Here is a 23,196-nt window from a genome sequence, read left to right on the forward strand (position 1 = left end):
ACAACACTACAGTGAAAAAATTTACAACAAATTAGTTAGATGTTGGTGGCTCATGCCAGAAATCCTCACTATTAGGAAGCTGAGGTCTGAGGACTGAAACAAAAGTCAGTTCATACAGAAAAGTCCCAAGACCTTTATCTCCAATGAACTAGCAAAATATGCCATATTGCTCAAGTGGTAGAGGTCCAGTGGTCAAGTGTTGAGCAAGCAGGCTGACTGAGAGCTCTAGGCCTTGAGTTCAAGGCCTAAACAGGGAAAAATAAATTTACAACTAACAAATATTTTGAAGACTATTTTAAAGTGAGACTTTAAAGGAAAAATGTAAAACATATATCTTTCACAAAGAAGAGAATTCAAAGAGTCTAAAAACCAAGAGGGTTTTCTCTTTAGATCTCTTCTCCATTTGGGAAGAGGAGGCCCTGAATGCACAAGGCCTCAGACAGCTGGTGCTGAGCAGCTCAGACTATAGGCAAAAAAGCAAGTTCCCTGTTTAGGTTTCAGATGCTTCCTTTGACCAGACAAGCAAGGAGGAGAAAGGTCACCGTTTACTCAACTATACTGTTTTCTTTTTTTTCTTTTTTTTTTTTTGGGGGGGGGTCCGGTCGTGGGGCCTGAACTCTGGGCCTGGGCGCTGTCCCTCAGCTCTTCAGCTCAAGGCTAGTGCTCTACCACTTGAGCCACAGCACCACTTCCAGCTTTTTTCTTTTTGCTTATGTGGTGCTGAGGAATCGAACCCAGGGCCTCAGGCATGCAAGGCAAGCACTCTACCACTGAGCCACCTTCCCAGCCCCAACTATACTGTTTTCTACTGCCATCTTTCCTTAATGACTAGCAAGGAAATGGCTGGTGTCTATGGTAACATGAATGTTTTTGAGTAAAGTGTTGGGAAAGAAAAGACTACTTTGTAGGATACTGAAGAAACCCAAGAGAGCCGGAAACTACTTCCCAGATCTGCAGCTTATCAATTTAAAGCCTCAGAAATGCTCAATTGGAAATCTATTTAGACTCAAACAAATCTAAAAACATTGTTATAAACATCCTATAGATGAAGAAGAGACCACACAAAATTAAATGAGTGTAGGCTTCCACGTTGCTCTAGGTAAGTGACAGCTGGATTAACATCTGGGAGAGGCTACGTAAGATTTACCAGTGACAAGCAATGGTCATGGACTGGTTAGGCTTGCTAGGCCTCAGCTAATCATGCTTAGGCTGTAAGTTTACAATGAAAATACGTGAAATAATAAACAAAGACAGGTTACAGCCCAGTATGTCTGGCCTTGGATAGCTACTCAAAATGGGTACTGGTGGCCACGGAGAAGTCAGACACTGACAGTGGGAAAAGTTAGGAAAGAATAAAATAAGACTATTGGTTAAGCCAGGCTTGGTAGCTCATTCCTGCAATCCTAGTTACTTGGAGGCTGCAATTGGAGGAATCATGATTCAAGCCCAGTTGCTTTGACCAAATCTCAATTGATTACTGCAAGCACAATATCTTCACATCTGTCTTTTGACAAAAGGAAGCAAAGGTAGAAGGACTGTAATCCAGGTTCATCTGGGCATAAAGCAAGTCCTATTTTTTTAATTGTGAAAATACCGTACAGAGGGGTTACAATTACATGGGCAAGGTAATGAGTACATTTCTTATCAAGCATTGTTGCCACCTCCTTTGTTTCTCCTTACCATCCCTTCCCATCACTCCCCACCACCTCCTCCCTTTTCCTCTTTACCCCCCACCCCGTGCCACAGTTGTAAAGTTTGTTTTTCAACATAACGACTTGTATATCTCATTGTTGCAATGGGTCTATTTTAACTATTTGTTTTTTTCCCTTCCCCTCCACAAGTTATACCAACATCAAATACAGTGAAAACAGGGGTTATACCGTAAGGGAGGGACATACAAAGCAACAAAGAAATCATCTTATAAATATGTTAGAAACAATGGCAAGAAAAAAAAAAACATTTGAGTCCTTATCTTGGGGTTCATTTCGCCTAACATCAACTTATCTGACAGTTCCTGTTTGTCTCAGACATATACTAGTTATTGCAAATAAGGGAAACCATGGGACCTATGTTTCTTTGGGCCTGGCTTACTTCACTTAATATAATTTTTTCCAAGTCTTTCCATTTCCTAACAAATAGGGCGATACCATTCTTTCTGATGGAGGCATAGAATTTCATTGTATATATATACCACATTTTCTTGATTCATTCATCTACTGAGGGGCATCTGGGTTGGTTCCATATCTTAACTATGGTAAATAATGCTGCAATAAATATAGTTATGCTGGTAGCTATAGTGTGGTCTTGTTTGTGATCATTCAGGTAAATGCCCAAAAGTAGGATTGCTGGGTCATAGGGGAGCTCTATGTGGAATCTTTTGAGGAACCTCCATACGACTTTCCAAAGTGGTTGGACAAGTTTACACTCCCACCAACAATGCAGTAAGATTCCCTTCTGTCCACATGCCCTCCAGCATCTGTTGTTACTAGAGTTCTTGATTATAGCCATTCTGACCGGGGTGAAGTGGTATCTCAATGTTGTTTTGATTTGCATTTCTTTTATGGTGAGGGAAGTTGAGCATTTCTTCATATGTCTTTTGGCCATTCTTCTTTCCTCTTCAGAGAATTTCTCTTTAAGTCTTTAGCCCACTTGTTTATTGGGCAGTTGTTTCTTTGAGGATTTGTTGTTGGGGGATTTAATTTTTGAGTTCCAAATATAGTTTAGATATGAGACCCTTGTATGGCTAGTGAAGATCTTCTCCCAATCCTTGGGCTTTCTATTGATCTTGCCAGCTATGTCCTTTGCCATACAGAAGCTCTGCAAGTTCATGCAATCCCATTTGTACAACCTTTCTTTGATTTGTTGTGTTTCTGGGTCTCTAGTGAGAAAATTTTGGCCTGTGCCAAGGAGACCTAGGGTTTCTCCTATTCCATCCTGTAATGTTTTCAGGGTGTCTGCTTTGACTCCGAGGTCTTTGATCCATTTGGAGTTGATTCTGGTGCAGGGTGATATATAAGGATCTAGAGCTTTAGTTTTCTACAAGTAATTAATCAGTTTTGACAGCACCATTTACTGAAGAAGCTGTCTTTCTTCCATTCTATTTTTTTTAGCTCCCTTATCGAAGATTAGATGGCTATAGGTCTGTGGGTTCACTTCTGGGTTTTCAATTCTATCCCATTCGTTCTCAGGTCTGTTCTTGTGCCAGTACCATGCTGTTTTGATTACTGTGACTTTGTAGTAGAGTTTGATACTTGGTATTGATATTCCTCCAGCACCGTTCTTTCTGTTAAGGACCGTTTTTGCTATTCAGGGTCTTTTATTGTCCCATATGAATTTTTGGATTGCTTCTTCTATTTCCTTGAAGAATAAGGTTGGAATATTGATAGGTATTGCATTGAATTTGTAGATAGCCTTGGGAAGTATTGCCATTTTCACGATTTTGATCCTTCCAATCCAGGAGCATGGGAGGTTTTTCTACTTTCTAAGTTCTGTTTTGATTTTCTTTTTCAGGTTTTTAAAGTTTACATCATAGAGTTCCTTCACTTCTTTAGTTAATTCCTAAGTATTATATTTTTAGCGGGGCTATTACAAAAGGAGTTGCTTCCCTGATTTCAGCCATGCTCTTCTCATTGTTGGCATACAGAAAAGCCATTGAATTTTAAGGTTAATTTTATACCCTGCTACTTTACCAAAGTTTCAAATCAGCTTGAATAATTTGGGAGTGGAGTCTGTGGGATTCTTTAAATACAAGATCATGTCATCTGCAAAGAGGGAGAGTTTCACTTCAGCTTTCCCTATTTGAATCCTCTTTTATGTTTGCATCTTTTCTTATTGCTGTAGCTAGGCATTCTAATACTAGATTGAAGAGAAGTGGAGAGAGTGGGCATCCTTGTCTTGTTCCTGAGTTAAGAGGAAATGGCTTTAGTTTTTCACCATTGAGTATAATGCTGGCTGTAGGTTTGTCATATACAGCCTTTATTGTATTGAAGAATGTTCCATGGATTCCTAGTTTCTCCAGAGCCTTCATCATAAAGAGGTGTTGGATCTTGTCAAATGCTTTTTCTGCATCTATTGAGATAACCATGTGGTTCTTATCCTTGCTCCTGTTGATGTGATGAATAATATTAATTGATTTGTGTATATTGAACCAGCTTTGCATCCCTGAAATGAATCCTGTTTGATCGTGGTGTATGATTTTTTGGATGAATTGTTGAAGTCTATTGTCCAAAAGTTTGTTGAGAAGTTTTGCATCAATGTTCACCAAAGAAATGGGTCTATAGTTCTTTTTCTTTGATGAGTCCCCGCCTGGTTTTGGGATGAGGGTTATGATATTTTCATAGAATGAGTTTGGTAGTGAACTTTCTCTTACAATTTCATTGAAGAATTGGAGGAGTATTAGTGTGAGCTCTGCTTTGAAGGCCTTATAGAATTCTACTGTAAATCCATCTGGTCCTGGGCTTTTCTTAGATGGGAGGTCTCTTATTGCTGTTTCTATTTCAATGCTTGATATGGGCCTGTTAATTTGGCTATTTTTAAAATAATGAACATAAAAGGGGGACTGGTGAAGTATTTCAAGTGGTAGATCACCTGCTTAGCAAGTAGGAAGCCTTGAGCTCAAACCTCAGTGTTTCCAATATAATTTAACAATTTTAAAAAGACTACTGCTGATGGAAAATGGAAAAAAGGAAAGAAAAAATAATAAAAGGGACACAACAGTAAAAAGGAAAATAAAAGATCAATGAATGAATTTCACCGATTCAGTGTTCAGTGAGTATATGTTGACTGTGTTAGTCAGAAGGGTTAAAGGAATCTTGCCTGTAATAGCTTCCAGCCAAGGCTATTGGGTCAAAAATCAATGTGGTTTCTGTGCAGTATAAAAATAGCATGCAGCATCCTTTAGAAATGTGTCCCATAAGCAGCGTAGGCTCCTTAGGGTCATCTCAATGCTTCTAACAAGCACTTGAACTTCTCACTATTCAAAACAATAAGCCTTCACATTCAGACTGTTTTCTGAGGCTCCATTTAACATTTTTTCCTAACACCTAGCAATTGACAGCTGAGAAGTGTTGAAGATTCAGTGAGAGGGAGTAAAGGGCAAATGCAAACAGAACAGATGATCTGAGAGTTGAGAAAGGGTGGGAGTGGGGGAAAACAGATAGAATAGAGCTCAGAGCCCTTTGACTCCTGGAGAAAAGAAAAGGCAGTAACAGGAAGCAAGCAAGGCAAGATGCCAGCCTTCAGATAAGGCTGCCAACTTCATTAGCTGCATCTAGATGAAGGCAGATGCCACTCAATTCTAGCCACTTCTGAAACCTGTCCTTGCAATTTTTATTTCTTCCATTCTTTGCAGCCTAAAAATACCTCCTATCAACCTAGCCCGGCAAAATATCTGGATTCCAGTTTCATAATCCCAAAGGGAGTCATTCATAATGTAGTCCAGAAATGCTATACACATTGTAATAAAGGATATACATTTGACATCAGGCAGACTCAAAACTGGTTCTAGGATCAATCAGACACTATAACCTTGAACAAACTGATGAATGACTCTGAGCTTTACTTTTTTTTCCCTTTGGTACCACCCACTTTGTTAGGCAAGTCTAATGCTTCCATGAGATAGCATAAGGAAAACAACCAACACCTAATAAATAAGTCGAGGCTTTATTCCTCATCTTAGCCTGCAACAGCTACTTCTGATCTGATAGCCACCCGCTCGTTATATTGTAAACCATAACTTTGTTTTCAAACACACTGACAACTAAATACATGATCTAGCTGTCTTCACCCAAAGCTTCTGACTGCCAGATTGCTATACAATAGGATTTTCTCCTCTTCTTCCTCCATATCTTCTATAGAAATCTTCATTCTCTGCTTTTTCTAAAGACTCAGATGAAGGCAATAGTATTTTTAAGCATATGAATTAAATTTTGACTATACAATTAATAAGAAAGAATTTATACATATACTCTTGTTTATTTTAATTACTTTTATCAAAACAAATCTAAAACCTCTTGAACACAGAAATATGTAAGTTACTAATTCATCCCCCCTCCTCCTGCCCCAAAAGATTTCCTCTCCTGAGAACAGATAACAAAGCATAATTCTTAGGGAGAAATAACAATAGCAGAGGGTTGTCTATTAACATAACATTTTAAAATATCTACTTCTTCTAGGCAATGTTGGCTCATGCCTGTAATCCTAGCCACTCAGGAGACTGGGATCCGAGCATCATGATTCAAAGCCAATGCAGAAAGTCCATGAGCCTGTTACAATTAACTACTGAAAAACTACAAGTAGAGGTATAACTCAAGCAGGAGAGTTCTGCCATTGAGCAAAAAGAGCCAAGAGAGTTTAAGGCCCCAAACTAGCACACAATAAAAAATAATTTACATCTAAAAGTATATATTTATTATTTGCAAGACTTCCCTCCCAAAAAATTGTAGAAAATACTCTTCTGTTCATCTTAGAGCAATCAAACATATAAGTGGTTAGAGTAGATTGCTGATAGCAAGATTTCTGGCTTTGAATTCTAGCTCCAAATTTAAAAACTCTGAACCTTAAACAAATATATCTGTATTTGTATATATATATGTATATATATATATATATATATATATATATTTCTGCATGCCTTATTTTTCTCCTATGTAAAAATGAAGACATGGTAATAATGTTACAGGTTTGTTACAAGCATTGCATTATTCGTATCTGTGAAGCATTTGGAGAGGTGTCCGGCACACATAAATATAAATATTACTTTTATTCCATAAAGACTTCTTGCTTAATAAGTAGAAGTTATTTCTCTAATGTATGGTTAACTGTTCAGTACTTCTGTAGAGAAGAATCACAGATAAAAACAATATGTTCTTCTTCATTCCTTTTCCACATCTTGCTTAAATTGGTGACTCACTAGCAGCTTCCACTTTTACCTATTCTGCTCCTGGGGTGGGAGTGACAAATAAAGCAAATGTCTTTCTGCAAACTGGAGTCAACATCTGAAGTCAGATGGGAACTCTTTGTTTTATCTTTTCTTTTCATGAAGAAACAATAGTTTCAAATGATAGTTTAGACATTCTTGCAAAAAAAGGCACTCATCCCAGCCACTTGCCAGATGTCTCTGATTAATTTGCCTGTGTTCTACCAGACATTCAGCATGAGCTTGTAATTTTGTTCTGCCAGTGCTGAAGTTTGCTAAACAATGTCTACATTCACAGAAAACTTAATTTCAGTAAAAGTTCTGACCTCTGGATGCATGGACAGAAGTGCTATCTGAACTCTCCTCTGCCCTCCTTTGCCACTGATGCCCATATTTCAGCCTTGAGAAGCTCTGCATTCATCCAAGAACCTTTAGGTAACCTACCAGATACACTATAATTAGGACCATCAGATGGAACAAACCTGTTCTCTATGTCCTTTTCTCACAGCCCTGAGGACTGAGGATGCAACTCCTCATAACCATTGGTATAATGGCAAACTGCGTTCAGCAATTCAGGAGAGAAGCAAGAAGCACCATTGTTCTTACATGAATAGGACAAATCATCATAAGAAAACCTGGGGTTTCAAAAGATCTAGCTTAGTATCTCCCATCTTTGTAGGTAGACTTGAGAATACTAAAGCAGGGTTATGGAGAAGAAGAACTTTTCAAATTCTCAGCGTTCAGAAACGTGTCATGGATTCCCATCTTATCTCTGCCACCCTCCTGTGGCTTTTTCTTCTGTACTTCTTCAGGAAGAGGAATAACAAGATGTCTAAGATTCCATACAGTAAATAGTTACCATATTACATTTAAATCAGAGATCAGAATTGCTGATACAATGTACTCCTTTGAATCATCACGTGACTGGTTATACTTCAATAAAGCTGAGTGCCTATAATAGAAGCAGGCTATGTACCCACAGAGCTGTGTGCTTTTGAAGGTCTGAAATGGTCCATAGGCACAAAGCCAAATCACTACAAAGAGCTATACAGGTCCTCTGCTGCTTCCCAGAAATTTCACTTTATGCCTACCACAATCTGACAGGCACAGAAGCATTTTCTGTGGCTTTGTCTAAAACTGCACAATGTTGCTACTTTGTCTATTAAGTGTTTCCAGCTCCACTAAATCAGAGATCTCCTCACAGGCAATAGCAATTACTGCAGTTAAAAAAAATAGAAAGAATGGGAAAGAAAACACATGATCTACAACTGCAATATCTAATATACTAACCATTGGACATCTGTGAGTATTTAATTTTACAATTAATTAAAACTGAAAATCCACTTCCTTAGTGGCACTAACTGAAAGGATCAAGGACCAAAGGTGGGCATAATGCTTACACTAACCATATTTCAAGCACTTGATAGCCACATTGGGCCACTGGCTACCATATTGGACAACACAGATTATATAGCACTTTCGTTACTTCAGGAAGCCGTATTGAATAACACTGAACTACTTTAATACAATCTTAAAAAGCAGACCATTGACCAGGCACTGGTGGCTGGTGCCCGTAATCCTAGCTACTTAGGAGGCTAGTGACTCACCCAAGTAGGCAAATGGAAGGGACTCTTTATATGTCTTTTTTTTTTCCAGGGCTGAGAACCCAACCCAGGGCCTTGCACTCGCCAGGCAGGCGCCCTTCCGCTGGGCTAAACCCCCAGCCCCTGGAAGGGACTCTTATCTTCAGTTAACCAGTAAAAAGCCAGAAGTGGAGATGTGACATAAGTGTTAGAGTGACAGCTGTGTGAAAAAGCCAAGGGAAAGTCTGAGGTTTTGAGTTTCTAGAAGAAAAAATTGCTGACCCTTGAATTTCTCATGAGACAAATTTCTAGAATTCCCCATTGCCATAAGTGTGCTATTAGACATTCCTCCATATAAAGCATGGAAGTACAATTACACAGTTTGACCCTTCACGCTCTATAAGAACACTTGATAGGTACATGACCATGAAGCTGGCCTGAACTGGGGCTGTTTTGAAGTTTATGAGGCTTATAAAACTTCTGAGCACAGACAACTCAGAAAAGCATACTGATGGGTCTTTAGTTACAGTTTCTCATGGATTATTGGACCTGAATTCTCATTCTGTTTTTGTTTTTGTTTTGTTGGTCGTGGGGCTTGAACTCTGGACCTGGGCACTGTCCTCAGCTCTTCAGCTCAAGGCTAGCACTCTATCACTTGAGCCACAGCGCCACTTCCGGTTTTTCTGGTGGTTTATTAGAGATAAGAGTTTCGTGATCTTTCCTGCTCAGGCCAGCTTTGAACTGTGATCCTCAGGTCTCAGCCTCCTGGGTAACTAGAATTACAAACATGAGGCACCAGTGCTCGGCTAGAGAGCTATATTTTAAATTTTTACATAGAAAATTGTGAGGTACAAACCACTCAATAGAAAGAGTGATTCTGCTAGGTACTGATGGCTCATACCTATAACTCCAACTACTCAGGAGGCTGAGACCCAGAGGACTGAAGTTCAAAGCCAATGCTAGCACAAATGTCTGGGAGACCTCATCTCCAGTAACTAGCAGAAAGCCAAGATGGAGGCCTGACTCAAGTGGTAGAATGCCAGTCATGAACAAGAAAGCAGACGCAGCATAAGGTCCTTATTTTAATCCTCTGTATCCACAAAAAATGATTCAATGTCTTATTTAATATTTTAATTATAGATACAACTTAAAGACTGTAAAGCAGAGGATTATTAGGGTGTAATAGATTAATCTTTAAGATCAATCACTAATCAATGAGCTCTTTTCCTCATCTTGATCTCAGCAGGACCTGTACCTTTGCGGCTTGCCTTTGGGGTAAGAGAAATCATCAGTATTCCTTCTTCAAGGAATATAATACCTTGCCTATGTCCCCCTCACTACAGACAAAAGAAAAGGAATGTGGATTCATTGCGAGATTGGCAGTTCAAAACTACTGATTTTCTTTGCCTAGTTATAATGAAACTGTCAAAACAATTCTTATCTTCATTATTCAGCCATAGAAGAATGGTGTTTTGTCTCATAAATATTTTTTTTAACCAGTCCTAGGGCCTGGGCGCTGTCTCTGGGCTCTTCAGCTCAAGGTTAGTGCTCTACCACTTGAGCCACAGCACCACTTCTGGCTTTTTCTGCTTATGTGGTGCTGAGAAATCGAACTCAAGGGCCTCATGCATGCAAGGCAAACACTCTACCACTGAGCCACCTTCCCAGCCCCACCTCATAAATCTTTGAACAAAGAAGTTGGACACATCTTGATTCAAAGGAGAAATCTGGTGGCATATATAAAGAGAGGATCAAAGATGAAGAATATGTATTAAATTGTCTTCATATTATCTTAGTAATGAAAGTACATTGTTATTTGAAATGATCTGGGGATAAATAATTGTATATATATATAAATTATGTGATATATAAATATAATTATATAATATATATTACATCATGATATCATATATACCATATTATCATATATAATATAATGCATATTATATATTACTTTGTCTTCATATACCTATCATATCAAAAAAAACCTCTGGATAATATGTAATTTGTGTGTGTGTATACTGTACGTAGGACTTCAAAGCAGGGCGTGGATGCTGTCCTTGAGCTTCTTTTGCTCAAAGCTAGGTCTCTACCACTTGAGCAACAGCTCTACTTCCACTCTTTTGGTAGTTTTTAGTGGAGATAAGAGTCCCAAAGACTTTCATGTCCAGACTGGCTTCAAACTGCAATCCTCAGGTCTCAGCCTCCTGAATAGCTAGGATTACAGGAGTGAATCACCACAGGGAATTACCAGTGCCTAGCAATATGCGGTTTATGAAAGACAAGTATAAGTTTGTGATGACTATAATTTCTAAATTCATACTATTAAAATAACTAATTAGTACTTTGAAAAGGAGTAGATACTCTTTCTAAGCCAATTAAAAGTAAGACTTTGGGGCTAATAAGACTCTCCTGTTTTCTTTCTGCCACATACCATTGTGATAAATAATCCAATATGACATTTTACTTAATAGTTTTTTGTTGGTCATTCTGTATGTGTCAATTACTTTGAAATTTGAAGATGTGAGCCACCTTTTAAATTTTTGCTACAAAAATTAATCAATTACTTGTTTGCTACCTTGATTTATACTAGTTGTATCTGTGAATAAATTAAAATCTGATATAATTTCATAGATCTTGCATTTTACAAAAGAGATTCTGGCTCCACAAAGACATTATCAAAACAAAAGACCTCATTTCAACAGATAAATATGTAATTTTTAAAGTAATTCCAAAGGACAACCTTAATTTATATTTCTAACCAATCCTTCCTAGTTAGGAAAATTGAGCTTTAGCCAAAAGAAAAAAAATGTACATGCATTCAAACATTTATATACACAAACTCACATAAACATAAGACTATGGTGGGAAAGATTGATATGCTCTTTCAAGTATTTTAATTTTGCTCCAAACAATAAAAAATGATAAAATTGATAATTGCCTTGATTTGATCAGCATATGGTATAAATATATGTTGAAACATCACATTATACCCCATAATAAATATACCCAAATAGTCCATGATTTAAAGGAAAATGGTCCTGTTTTTAAAATTGATTCTCATTTTAACAAGTCCCTTTGCCTGAAACGCTCTTTCTGCTCTGTCTCTGTTCAATTATTTTTTTTGGGGGGGGGGGTTCGGTCATGGGGCTTGAACTCTGGGCCTAGGCGGTCTCCCTTAGCTCTTCAGCTCAAGGCAAGTGCTCTACCACTTGACCCACAGCACCACTTCTGGTTTTCTAGTGGTTTATTGGAGATAAGAGTCTCACAAATTTTTTTGCCTAGGCTGGCTTTGAACCATGATCCTCAGATCTCAGCCTCCTGAGTAGCTAGGATTATAGGCGTGAGCTACCAGCGCCAGCTTGTCTCTATTCATTTTTGTCCTTCAGGTCTCAACTGGAGGCCATTCCTTCAGCCAGGACTTCATGACAATCCAATCTTTGTCACTCAACCCTCTTCAATATACCACCTACTATTTTGTTGTAACTATGATATCATTTATCTCAATTAATAATAACACATTTATTATTTGCTTTGGCACACTGTCTTTCCTACAAGAAAGATTTCTGTATTTATAGTAAGCATCCTGCACACTGATTGCCAGAGGTTGGAGCTCAACATCATATGTGCAATGAGTGAACAAAGCTACTCTTCTTTAAGCCTCTAGCAGCATCTTACTCTAGGTGAATTAAATCCTAAGAAGTTGTTTTTCTTCCACATAATAGTCATACCTCACTGTAGTTGTGCACATCTTTAAATTTGTTCCGTTAGAAAGAAAGTGGAGACTTCCTAATACTACCTCTTCATTCCCCTAGGATTTTCAAGATAATGGAAATTGTTACCCATTGTTACATCTGTCTACCTTGAAATCCAGGTAAATGAAAAAGTTCTGTTTAAAGAAAAATCTGCTCAATGAGAGACACTTGTGCAAAACAATACTACCTGACCAATCCCCTCCATCACCAAAGCTAGGAGTTTATGAACATCATGTTAGCTCCTCCTTACAGGAGGATGACCTGACTTAAAGGGGTGTAGAAACTTCTTACCTGGAGTCCTTTCTGACTCTTGCTTTCTCAAAGGAAAACTCTGGAGGTTTGTTGAGGTCATAGGTTCGGGTGGTCGGTTCAGCAGACACTCCAGCCTTTGCACCCCTCCTGCTGTGGAGAGAGACCAATCCTGAGGTCTTTCGGTGGATTTCCAGAGGCACTTTATCAGGAGAGGCCTGCACTGGACTCCCTCCTTGGATATGGACCACATCCTGTAGCTTGTTCAGCTGGATGCACTTGTTCTGCAGTTCCTCGGTGAGCTCAGCGATGGCCACTGTCTGCTTTGACAGCTGCTCCCGAAGCTCCTTCAAATGGTACTCCCTCTCCTGAATCTCAGCATCCTTCCTCCTCAGCTCTCTCTCCAGCTCTACCACCTTGTTCCTCAGAGCCTCCGTGCTGAGGCTCCCACAGTGGCCATCAGGATGTTTGGAGTGTTTGGGTTTCACTGAACCATTTCCCATGTTGCTCAGGGACCTGAAACAACAATAACAAAAAAAAAAGGATAAAGAATTGGGAATGACCAAGTAGAGTTCCATTTTTCCAAAGCACCTCCCACCCTTCTCATGCCATTCTGCTTCCTAAATACAAACATAGCAGTCCTCATCCCTTGGGGAGCAATAAATTCCCTCCATGGCTTTCAGAAGGCAAACTGGTCATCGATTTCCTTTCTCCCTCTGTTAAGTAAAGCTTAAATCTTGGTAATTCTGTTCCATCCCTGCCTGCGTTCAAGTATCACACCTAAGCATTTTGCACAACCGGCCCCAGTTACCTGCTGTTCTCTTTGGTTGTTCTCTCAGGATAGCTGTCAAAAGCATCACAGCAAGACTGGGATCTGGATGTCAGCATGGCAGAGACCAAATGCAAAAGAGCAGCTACAGCGACAGAGGCTTGGAAAATGTCACAACTCTCCCAGCTCCCTGTGTAGCTACAGTCAGGAAGCTTCCCCTGATTTAGAAAATAACACATCTGCATTTTTCCCAAAGTGGATGCAGAATTGGTGTTGCTTTATTGGTACTTTTCTCCTGCTTCCTGTACTATTGAACACAGAATCTCTGATAATGCTCATTATTAAAAACTACTGGATTGTGGTCCCCAAAAGCAAGTATGGTGACTTTTCAATAGCCTTTAGTTTAGGTGCTAAAAGCAGATCTCCATAAAATGGTGACTTATTGTGAAAGATTCTCTACTTCTATCAAGAATATCCTGGCTAAGTGCTAGTAGCTAACACATGTCATCCTAGCTACAGAGGCTGAGATCTAAAGATGACCATTCAAAGCCAGCCTGGGCAGGAAAGTCCATGAGACTCATATCTCCAATTAACCATCTAAAAAGTCCAGAAGTGGAGCTGTGACTCAAGTGGTAGAGTGCTAGCCTTGAACAAAATAGCTCCGGGACAATGCCCAGGCACTGAGTTTAAGCCCCAATACTGGCACACACAAACACACACAGACACACACACACACACACACACATTACAGAAGAATATTCTCATGTGGCTCCTAAAGTTATGGCCAATTTGATGGTTCTCTAGATATGATAGGAAGATTGAGGATTATGAAAGATAATTTGAGTTGATATCAATTTTTTTACTTCAAAGCTACATATTCAGCATTTATTTATACATATAAAAATGAACATCATAAAATATTGGTTTCCTGACATTCTAACTTCCGTGGAGACTAATTTAAGTGTTTAATTTGACTGAGTTAATTCAATGAAAATAAAAGTAAATAATATGCTGATAAACACATAAAAGCAAAATGTTGAAAGCAGAACTAGAAATTTGGCAAATATTGGTGTGATACACTATGATAATGTCTCAAGATTTTCTAGTTACCTATACTTTATGCCTTTGCCATAATACATGAAGCATTATAATACTTGGAAATGAGGCCTGAATGAGATGAAAGTTTGAATTTTCCATAATTTCCTGTCTTTCTCGCCCTCCAAATTTTAAGTTCAGGTAGAAATGAAGTACTCGGCTTTATTTCACTAGTCCTACCAGATTAATGGTAACCTCTGAACAAGCATAAATATAAGGATATACTCTAGCTTCTACAGTTCAAGCAGATAAAACCAATTTGCCAATGAGAATTGCTGAAGATAGATGATCTGAGCAAAATAATTAAATTCAGTTATGAATGTAATCTGAGAACTCTAGCATATCTCTTGTGGAGTTCAGTTCAAAGTAGTCATTAATAAACATTACCCCGAAGATAGTTGCCTTAGTATGTTACAGAAATATGACAAGATTAACCTTTAACTTCCTGTTCAGTAGAAATACATATTATCTTTAGATATGAACAATATATAAGAAGGTTGAGGAGATGGAATAAGTGATTTAAAGGATGTTAGAGTGAGGTTTGAGAATTAACTTGAATGAGATTTTAAATTAGTCATGCCAAGATGCTCCCGTAAGTATCTAAATTAACATATGCACAAATTTTTAACATGAAGCACTAAGCTAATTTCTAGACAGGATACTTAGTTCATAGAGAAGCATTTTTAGGCCACAGAGGGGTAGGAGGAGAAAGGAACTACCTTATAAAGAACAAAAGCAAGCAGAAACACATTTAAATTTAATATTACACTAACAACTCATCCTTTATTCATAGAACGGTTGTTTACTGAGATCTAACTACGTGTCATGTACTATATCCGGACATATCCTTTCACGGATTTGCAGGAGAACTTGACAGTGAGAACATTTCTAGCACCTTGAACATGGAAATTTTGTTCTGTGAATGACAAGAAAAAAATGCAGTGCCTATCCAATATTTTACAACCCAAAAGCATAATTATGTAGACGATATAAGTACAACCAAAATGCCACCTATTTTCTGGTTTTAATGAAGTCTGGTTTTAATGAAATCGTGCAAAGCTTTCGTGTTCTTTAGAATTTTAGAGATGGGTGGAAAGAGAGTAACAAACTCATTTTTCAAGTCACTAATTGAAGATGACTAAGCTGTGACGTGCTCACTACTAGTCTGATTTCTTAGTTTAGTTGTCTTCAGTTTTTAGCTGTTGGATTTTTTAGTTTAACTGTTGAGATTCTGTTGTCCCCGAAGCCAAGGTTTCAAGTCACTGGCTTCAGAAAACCTAATTAGATGCCTTCTGTTTGCTTGTATCAGTCACTAAGGGAAGCTATTTGTCAAGTATGGATTGCTAGCCACAATGAGAATTAAACCACAGGATGCTGTTTTATCATTGTAGCTATACAGGTTATTAAAATAATTCTTACATGTACAGTGCAGCACATGATGTAACAACAAATGACTTTAGAGATAAAGGCACAAATTTAACATTAGCAATGGAATCAGGACTTGAAAATAATCTGCTCTCCCGCACCCTTCAGCAAATTACTTGGTCTCCCTGATTTAGCATTTTTTTTAAATCTAGCAAGTTGATGTACTTATATCCATCTTATATGGTTATTATGAAGATTATATTTGTGAAGTACCCTCTAAAATGGCTGGCATGCAGTTTGCACCAGCTAAATAGTAGCTCTTTTAGTAGTAGAGACTATAGATTATTCCTAGATAGGCCAAAGTGTGGAGTAGTAGATGCCTTCCAGACAAGAAGTCTATAAATGCAAATATTCTCTTGGGAGAGGCAGAGACCTTACTCTACCTGGACTGTATCTTTCATTAAGTAAATAAATCATGGGATTGGAGTGATGACCCACTTACAATTCCAGCTAATCAAGAGGCAGAATTAAGAAGATCAGATTACATATTTATGGGAGGAAAGTTAGCTAGACTCTATCTCAAAAAATAAGTTAAGGGTGGTGTTACATGCCTGTAATCCTAGTTACAGGAAGTGGAGGTGTGGGGAATCATGTATGAAGCCAACTGGTCAAAAGCATGAGAGCATATGAAAACAAATTAAAGCAAAACAGGCTAGAGACATAATTATGAGGCTCTGAGTTCAAAACCCCAGGATCACAAAAAAAAAAAAAAAGAAAATCACTCTGCAGCATTCTGAAACAAACTCCACTGAAAGACTGATTTAAAAAAAAAAAAGCATTATGAATAATGCAAAGCCAATTCAGAATTGCAAGACCTCCTTGAGCCTGGTGATTCCCTCATGTAATCCCTATTTGTGTTCACACTTTACAGTGAAATCCTTACACCTAAAAGGCTCACCGAATAGAGCAGGAAAATCAGCAGAGTTCACTGAGAAAAGGAGAAAGGAAGAAATGGAGAGGAGAGTACAAGGGACTAGAGAGAAGGGAAGTATGAGAGGAAAGGAGAGAGGGGAGGGGAAGGCAGATAGAAAAGAAGAGTAGAGAAGGAAGGGGAATGTTGGTCATGGGGCTTGAACTCTGGGCTTGGGCGCTGTCCCTGTGCTCTTCAGCTCAAGGCTAGCGCTCTACCGCTTGAGCCACAGCGCCACTTCCAGTTTTCTATTGTTTTTTTTATTGGAGTTAAGAGTCTCACCGCCTTTCCTGCCCTGGCTGGCTTTGAACCACGATCCTCTGATCTCAGCCTCCTGAGTAGCTAGGATTACAGGGGTGAGCCACTGCCACCGGGCTAATATTATATTTTTTACTATTACATTTGATTACTCAAGAAATGGCATCCACCCAAATGATAAACAGAAGAGTGGAAGTAAAAGGGCTGCTTCATGCCAGGTCACACCTGGCAGTCAATATGGGAGACACTGGGCTTTGTTTTCTCTTTTTCCTGAAGTCCTAAAATAATTTGAAACCAAAAACTTGGACATGATCTAGATGATATCTGTTTCTCTATCTATACTCATATGGAGTCTGATGTAAATATACTTACACAGGCATAAACACAGACATACACTCATGTATTTGTATCTGCAAATATGGGAAATGGAAGAGTTATAGAGCCAATAGATTTGACATAACACAACAAAAAACTCAGCAGTGATCTTTAGCATACCACCTGGTATAAAGCCACAGAGGCAGACTCCCTGTCCAAGCATTGCCCTGTAGTTTCTATGCCCCTTCAGGCTAACTACTGGGCATTGTCTGTGGTGGAAGAGATAAGTAAATAAGTAGATAGATGCTTTAGTAGATAGATAGTAGATAAGAGATAGGGAGGTTAGATGGATAGACAAGTAATTACATAAAAATAATTGTGTACATTATAGATGGATAGATAGACAAAATAAAGTCTCCTACCACTTAGAATTCTCAGAATGTTAACCAAATAGACCATGGTAAGATTTCTCAGAGCACCTGGTATATAGCACTTTGTTCAATACATATGAAATGTTACTATTGTTTTTGCTGTTAACATTATGTACCCAAAAAAGTAATGTATTAGTAGAAAAAAATGTTGTTCAAAAACACAAACTAAATCAATATAAAATTATAGGAGAACATCTTCAGAGAACTGACACTTCCCAACTTACTACAAAGTTACAATCATCCAGATGTTGTGAAAAGCAAAAGGACTATGAAGGCTCTGGTGAAAGAATAGACAAGTAGATCAATGGAACAGAAAAGAAAGCACAGAAGTAGATGAAGGTAATGTACTTAACTGACCCTTAACGAAGATGCAAAAGCAAGTCAATGGGGAAACCTTTCACCCTTGAAGCAAAAATTAAAATAAAATAAAAGCTAGATGGATCTTTTGTCTTTTGCTAAAAAATAATTCCCAAGTAGATTACAGACCTAAATATATGATTTAAAAAACTATGAAACTCCTATAAGACAGAAAAAAATATCCAGATGATCTTAACCTTTTGAGATAAAAGACTAAATAAACACGATTTATGGGAGGAAAAACTGATTATTGAAACTTCATTGAAATTTAAATCTTCTCTACAAAGGAGGAGAATAAAGTAAGATATCATTAACTAGGAGAAAATACTTAATATAGACATAATAAAATACAAAGTTAATAAAGAGGAATTCTTAAACAACAATATTATTTTGTATGCCAATCCTAGGGCTTGAATTCAGAGTCTGGGTACTGTCCTAGAACTTCTCTTTGCTCAAGGCTAATGCTCTACCGCTTGAGTGAAAGCTCCTTTTTGGTGGTTATAACATTGGAGATAAGAGTCTTGAAGAGACTTTCCTGCCCAGTCTGGCTTTCAACCATGATCCTCAGATTTCAGCCTCCTAAGTAGCTAGGATTACAGCTGTGAGCAACTGGGTGCTTGGCTTCACAAGTATATATATTTTTGTCATGGAAAGAAAAAGGCAAAAGAGATGAGCAGACACCATTCCAAAGATTCCCAGGTGGCAAATAAGCATGTGAAAAGATGCTTGCAATTATATGTTATTAGGAAATTTCAAATAGGAAACCACTGTCTTGATACCACTAGACACAGATTAGAGTGACTCCAATCCAAAACACAGACAACACCAAAAGCTGGCAAGGACATGGAACACCAGGAACTCTCATTCGATTGGCAGGCACATAAAAGGATATAACAACTTTGGAAGACAGAGCCTGCAGTGTTATTCATGATTGCTGAAATTAGAAAGCAACCAGGTCCTCCCAGGGTTAGTAAACCATCATCTATCCATGTAATAAAATAGTATTCAATAATAAAAAATAATCACATGAAATGGAGGAACTGCAAATGCGTATTACTATATGAAAGAAGCCAGTATGGAAAAAGTGTACATAGAGAATGAATGAATGAATATGGCATTCTGGAAAATACAAAACTTGAAAATACTAGAAAAATATCCGTGGTTGCTAGGACTTTGGGAGAAGGATAGAAGACTGAACCAGTGGAATGTAAGATGATGGAGATGCCTCATTATCTACTACTGTCTAGACCAGGAAATACTCAACACAAGACATAAACAATGAGCTCTTTTTTGTTGTTCTTTGTTTTTTGTTTTTGTGCCTATCCAGAGGATTGAACCCAGGGCATGGGCACTGTCCTGAGCTTTTTTGCTTAAGGCTAGTACTCTACCACACTTACAGTTTTTATTTTTTTACATAGTTTATTGGCAATAAGAGTTTCTCAGACTTTGATGCTCAGACTAAACTCAAGTCAACCATAATAGATCAATATTTGATCACCAATTGTACCTAAAGTATCACACTTTTGGAAGAAGGCTAAAGAGACTCTATTGGAGAGGGATATATAGGAGAAACTGTACTTTTCAGCTAGATTTTCTGTAAATATAAGATTACTGTGAAGTGGAAAGTCTATTAATTAAAAAAGAATCATGTACTAAGAAATGGATGTAAAAATGGGTTGCATTTTTAGAAAGCAGGATAAAATGAAAACGGGGTGGAAAGAAAGTGATGAGTAATGAAGCTAAAACAGTAAGGAACTGGAGTAAGATACTGAAGGATATGCCACGAATAGCAAATGGATTTAAATGCAAGACAGATTTTTAAGTTATATGGTCATATTTGTCCTTTAAAAAGATGAAATTTATTTTCTTGAGAACAAATATGGAATGGGGTGAAAAGAGTTTAGAGGAAGTAAGACAAAGTAAGAGGTATTGCAGAGATACAAGTAAGATGTGATAAGTACAAGATTCAGACTAATACCATCCCAACTCTATTCTAACAACCTGAACATTTTCAACTAGAGAAAAAATAGCCCATCTCCATAGTAATGAGAAAAAATATCATCAGAGAAGATTTCATAAAAGTTATGGCTATAGGTAACTATAATTTCCTTTCATTCAATAAACCATGAAAAGCAGATAGATCTTTTTATGATATAAGTAGTTTCAGTTCAAAAGAAATAGAAGAGTGAATTATATAGGCTTTTTAAGATCAAATTCTAAATGGATATAAAACTGATATATACATATATATGGATATATCAATTTGGTCTTATCATCAGCTGTATGTCCTAGTTCCTTTAGAAAATAATTTATTGAATATAGGAGGCCCTTCTTCTGCTCCCTAAAGCAAATCACACAGTTTTCTGTGAGAAACAGCTAACTTCCATATCAACACTACAATTAAAAGCATCTGGGCCTTGTGACTATTAGCATAAGGCTCCGTTGTGAAATTCTGCTTGTTTTCACTGTCCATAGCTTCTTGGTTTGGAGAGTAACATTTTTTCTTAACCAGAAATCATGTGAGTTTATTGTACCAACATTTAAACTATTCCCAAGGCTATGTTGGAAATGCCTTCCTTCAGAAAAAATGTTCACAGTAGATTTTATGAATGACACGCATTCTATATTTCACTGCCAAATTTAGTACCATTCAGTATTCATTTATTTTTAGGTGCTACGTTAACAGATAAACAAGGAAACACAGAAATATAGGCATGTAGTTAGAACCCAGGAGATTATAGCTGATAGAATTTGAGTGTTGGTGGAAAGAAAGAAAATATAGACTTTTGAGCTTATATTTTGGTGGTTAGGTAAGGGGCGATGTCAGTAACCAAAATAAAAAGCAGTTCTGAGTGATGAGTTGCTAATTTAATTTTGGACATGCTAATTTCACGGGAACCTGTGGGAGAAACTTTAAGTAGGGGAGTTGAGGAAGCGGGAAGAAATGAAGGAGAAAGAAGAAAATTAAAAGAAAGGGAGACAATAAAATATCTAATAGTAATCAATACATATGTGGATGTAAAACTGAGGACCGTAGACACTGGTCATAAGAAGAGGAAGAGTCAGTGACTCATTCCTGGAATCCTAGCTATTAAGCAGGCTGAGATCTGAGGCTTGTGGTTTCAGCCAGCCCCAGGAAGTAGAGCATTTGATATTCTGGTGTCCAATAAACTCCCAAAAATTTGGAAGTGGTGCTGTGGCTCAAGTAGTAGAGCACTTAGCTTTGAACAAAATAACTCTGGGCCAGTGCCCAAACCTTGAGTTCAAGCCCCCGGACTGTCAGAAAGGAGGAAGAGGAAGGGGAGGAAAAGAAGATGGTGGTGGTGGTAGTGGTGGTGGTGGTCAAGAAATAGAAACCAATAATTGTACATATAAGAAATCTGAGTAGGAAGCAAGCCATGGAGATGAGTTTCAAGAGGTGAGCCAGGCTGCACATCGAATCCCAAACATGTCCAAGGAAATGAACTTAGAAGGGAAAGCACTGAATTTAGCCCTTTGTAAAAGAGAAGGGTTAGGACAGAAACTCAGTTACCAAATACCACAGAAAGGGCCAAGGCTAAGTGTAGGGACTTCAAGGTGATATACCATGATCACAGAGCAAATGACTTTTACAACAATGGCCATGAGAGTTTGGTAAAAAACCAAGATAATAAACTAATGAGGGTTGGAAAACAGTCTACAGGAAAAGAAGACAATATCGGATCATAGGACCTGGGCAGCAATCCAGGCCACCGACCTTTGCGGCGAGGTGAATTCTCATTAACCTCTATTGATAGGGATGTCTGAGAACTGGAGCTCAGAATTCCAAGTAAAAGAGGAAGATATTGAGTACTATCTCTGTATGCCGCTTCTTTTTGGTTATCCTGTATTGCAATGGAGAAGAGAAGTTCTTGATTTCCCCAAGTGAATTCTCCACCAAATCTGCTCATAGCCTCTCCCCCTCCTTCCTCCTCCCCCCCGCAAAACTGAACTGGCAACAGCTGCTGTGTAGCATGTGGGAAGATCGCCTTCTCCCAGAGTTAAATAGAAACTTGCAAAGAAAAAGGAACAGTCTCTAAGGAACTGTGTGTATGGGGGTGTGGCAGGGAGCAGGTGTATGCCGCGCTCTTCCTTTAAGAAAAATAAAATAAAGTATCCCTGGGGCGGTATGATGAAGATCATGAAACCAAGGCGTCTGTCCCAGCGCCATCTTCCCCCTAATAGCGTTACCTGCATCCTTCCGTTGCATTCTTGGCCCTGGCCTCAAGGGCCATGCTGTTTGTTTTTTTTTTACACTTTAGTTTTCACACTTGTGTGCTTGAACCCATTGCTTTTTCTCCCGTCCCCAACGCGGCTGCTTTCTTGCTTTCATTTGTTTCCTCGTGTCATCACCAGGACAATATCGAGATGTGGAAGCGCCTGGCGCTGCCCGGAGTGACACAGGACACCATGCAAGTTTACAAGGACTTGTAAAAGTCCTTGTCCGACAGCTGTCTCCTCGCAGCTGCGCCAGACCTTGGAGACGCTAAGCCTTGGAGACGCGCACACCTCGACAGCACCTTGGAGCCTCGGACCCCAGCAGCAGCCCAGGCCTTCGCGGCCACAGTCAGGTCCAATCTGAGCTGCTGCACACAAGCAACCATATCACACCGAGTGAACGTTATACACACACACACACACACACACACACACACACACACAGTACAAGCCAGGCACCAAGCTGGGTGTGGACCCGAGGAGCTCCGCGCGCAATGCACACACATACAGCTCGCACCCCCAGGGAGCGCCCCCCCCTCCCGATCCTGTCCCTCCCCTCGCACCCTGGGTCCCCCAATTCCCTCCTCCCGCCGACCTCACCAGCCAGCCGGGTAACTTTCTAGGTGCGCAGCTTGTCACCTCCGTGCGGCCACCCCAACGTCTCGATGTCCTTCTCCCACGCCGCCCTCCCTCCCCGGCTGCTGGTGGCGCGCTGAGCCCCACGGGGTCCGCTGGGCCAGCCCGGGCCGTGCGCACCGTGCGCGGCGAGGAGGGCCCCAGGCTGCGGGCGCTGCGTGTGAGCCGGGGACGCGGCGAGCGAGCGCGCTGCGGGCAGGAGCTGCTGGCGAGTGGGTGCTGCCGCCTTACTCCTCCACCCGCCGGTGCCGCCGAGGAGGC

General features: G+C 39.2%; 1 protein-coding gene across 2 annotated transcripts in view; it reads right to left on the reverse strand.

The window, feature by feature from the left end:
- Prkg2 (protein kinase cGMP-dependent 2) overlaps positions 1 to 22,970 on the reverse strand; it is a 114,190-nt gene extending 91,220 nt beyond the window's left edge. Inside the window, exons 1-2 of one of the 2 annotated variants that reach the window (XM_042678156.1) lie at positions 22,900 to 22,970; positions 12,546 to 13,019 (exon numbers count right to left, since the gene is read on the reverse strand). In XM_042678156.1, coding sequence (XP_042534090.1) covers positions 12,546 to 13,006 — 461 coding nt within the window. In that variant the 5' untranslated portion in view covers positions 13,007 to 13,019; positions 22,900 to 22,970. The remainder of the gene's footprint in view (positions 1 to 12,545; positions 13,020 to 22,899) is intronic. The other variant, XM_042678157.1, reaches the window with a different exon arrangement.
- Positions 22,971 to 23,196: the final 226 nt, after the last annotated feature.

Source organism: Dipodomys spectabilis, unplaced genomic scaffold (assembly GCF_019054845.1).
Source record: "Dipodomys spectabilis isolate Male_0828 unplaced genomic scaffold, ASM1905484v1 ptg000043l, whole genome shotgun sequence".
Lineage (NCBI taxonomy): Eukaryota > Metazoa > Chordata > Mammalia > Rodentia > Heteromyidae > Dipodomys > Dipodomys spectabilis.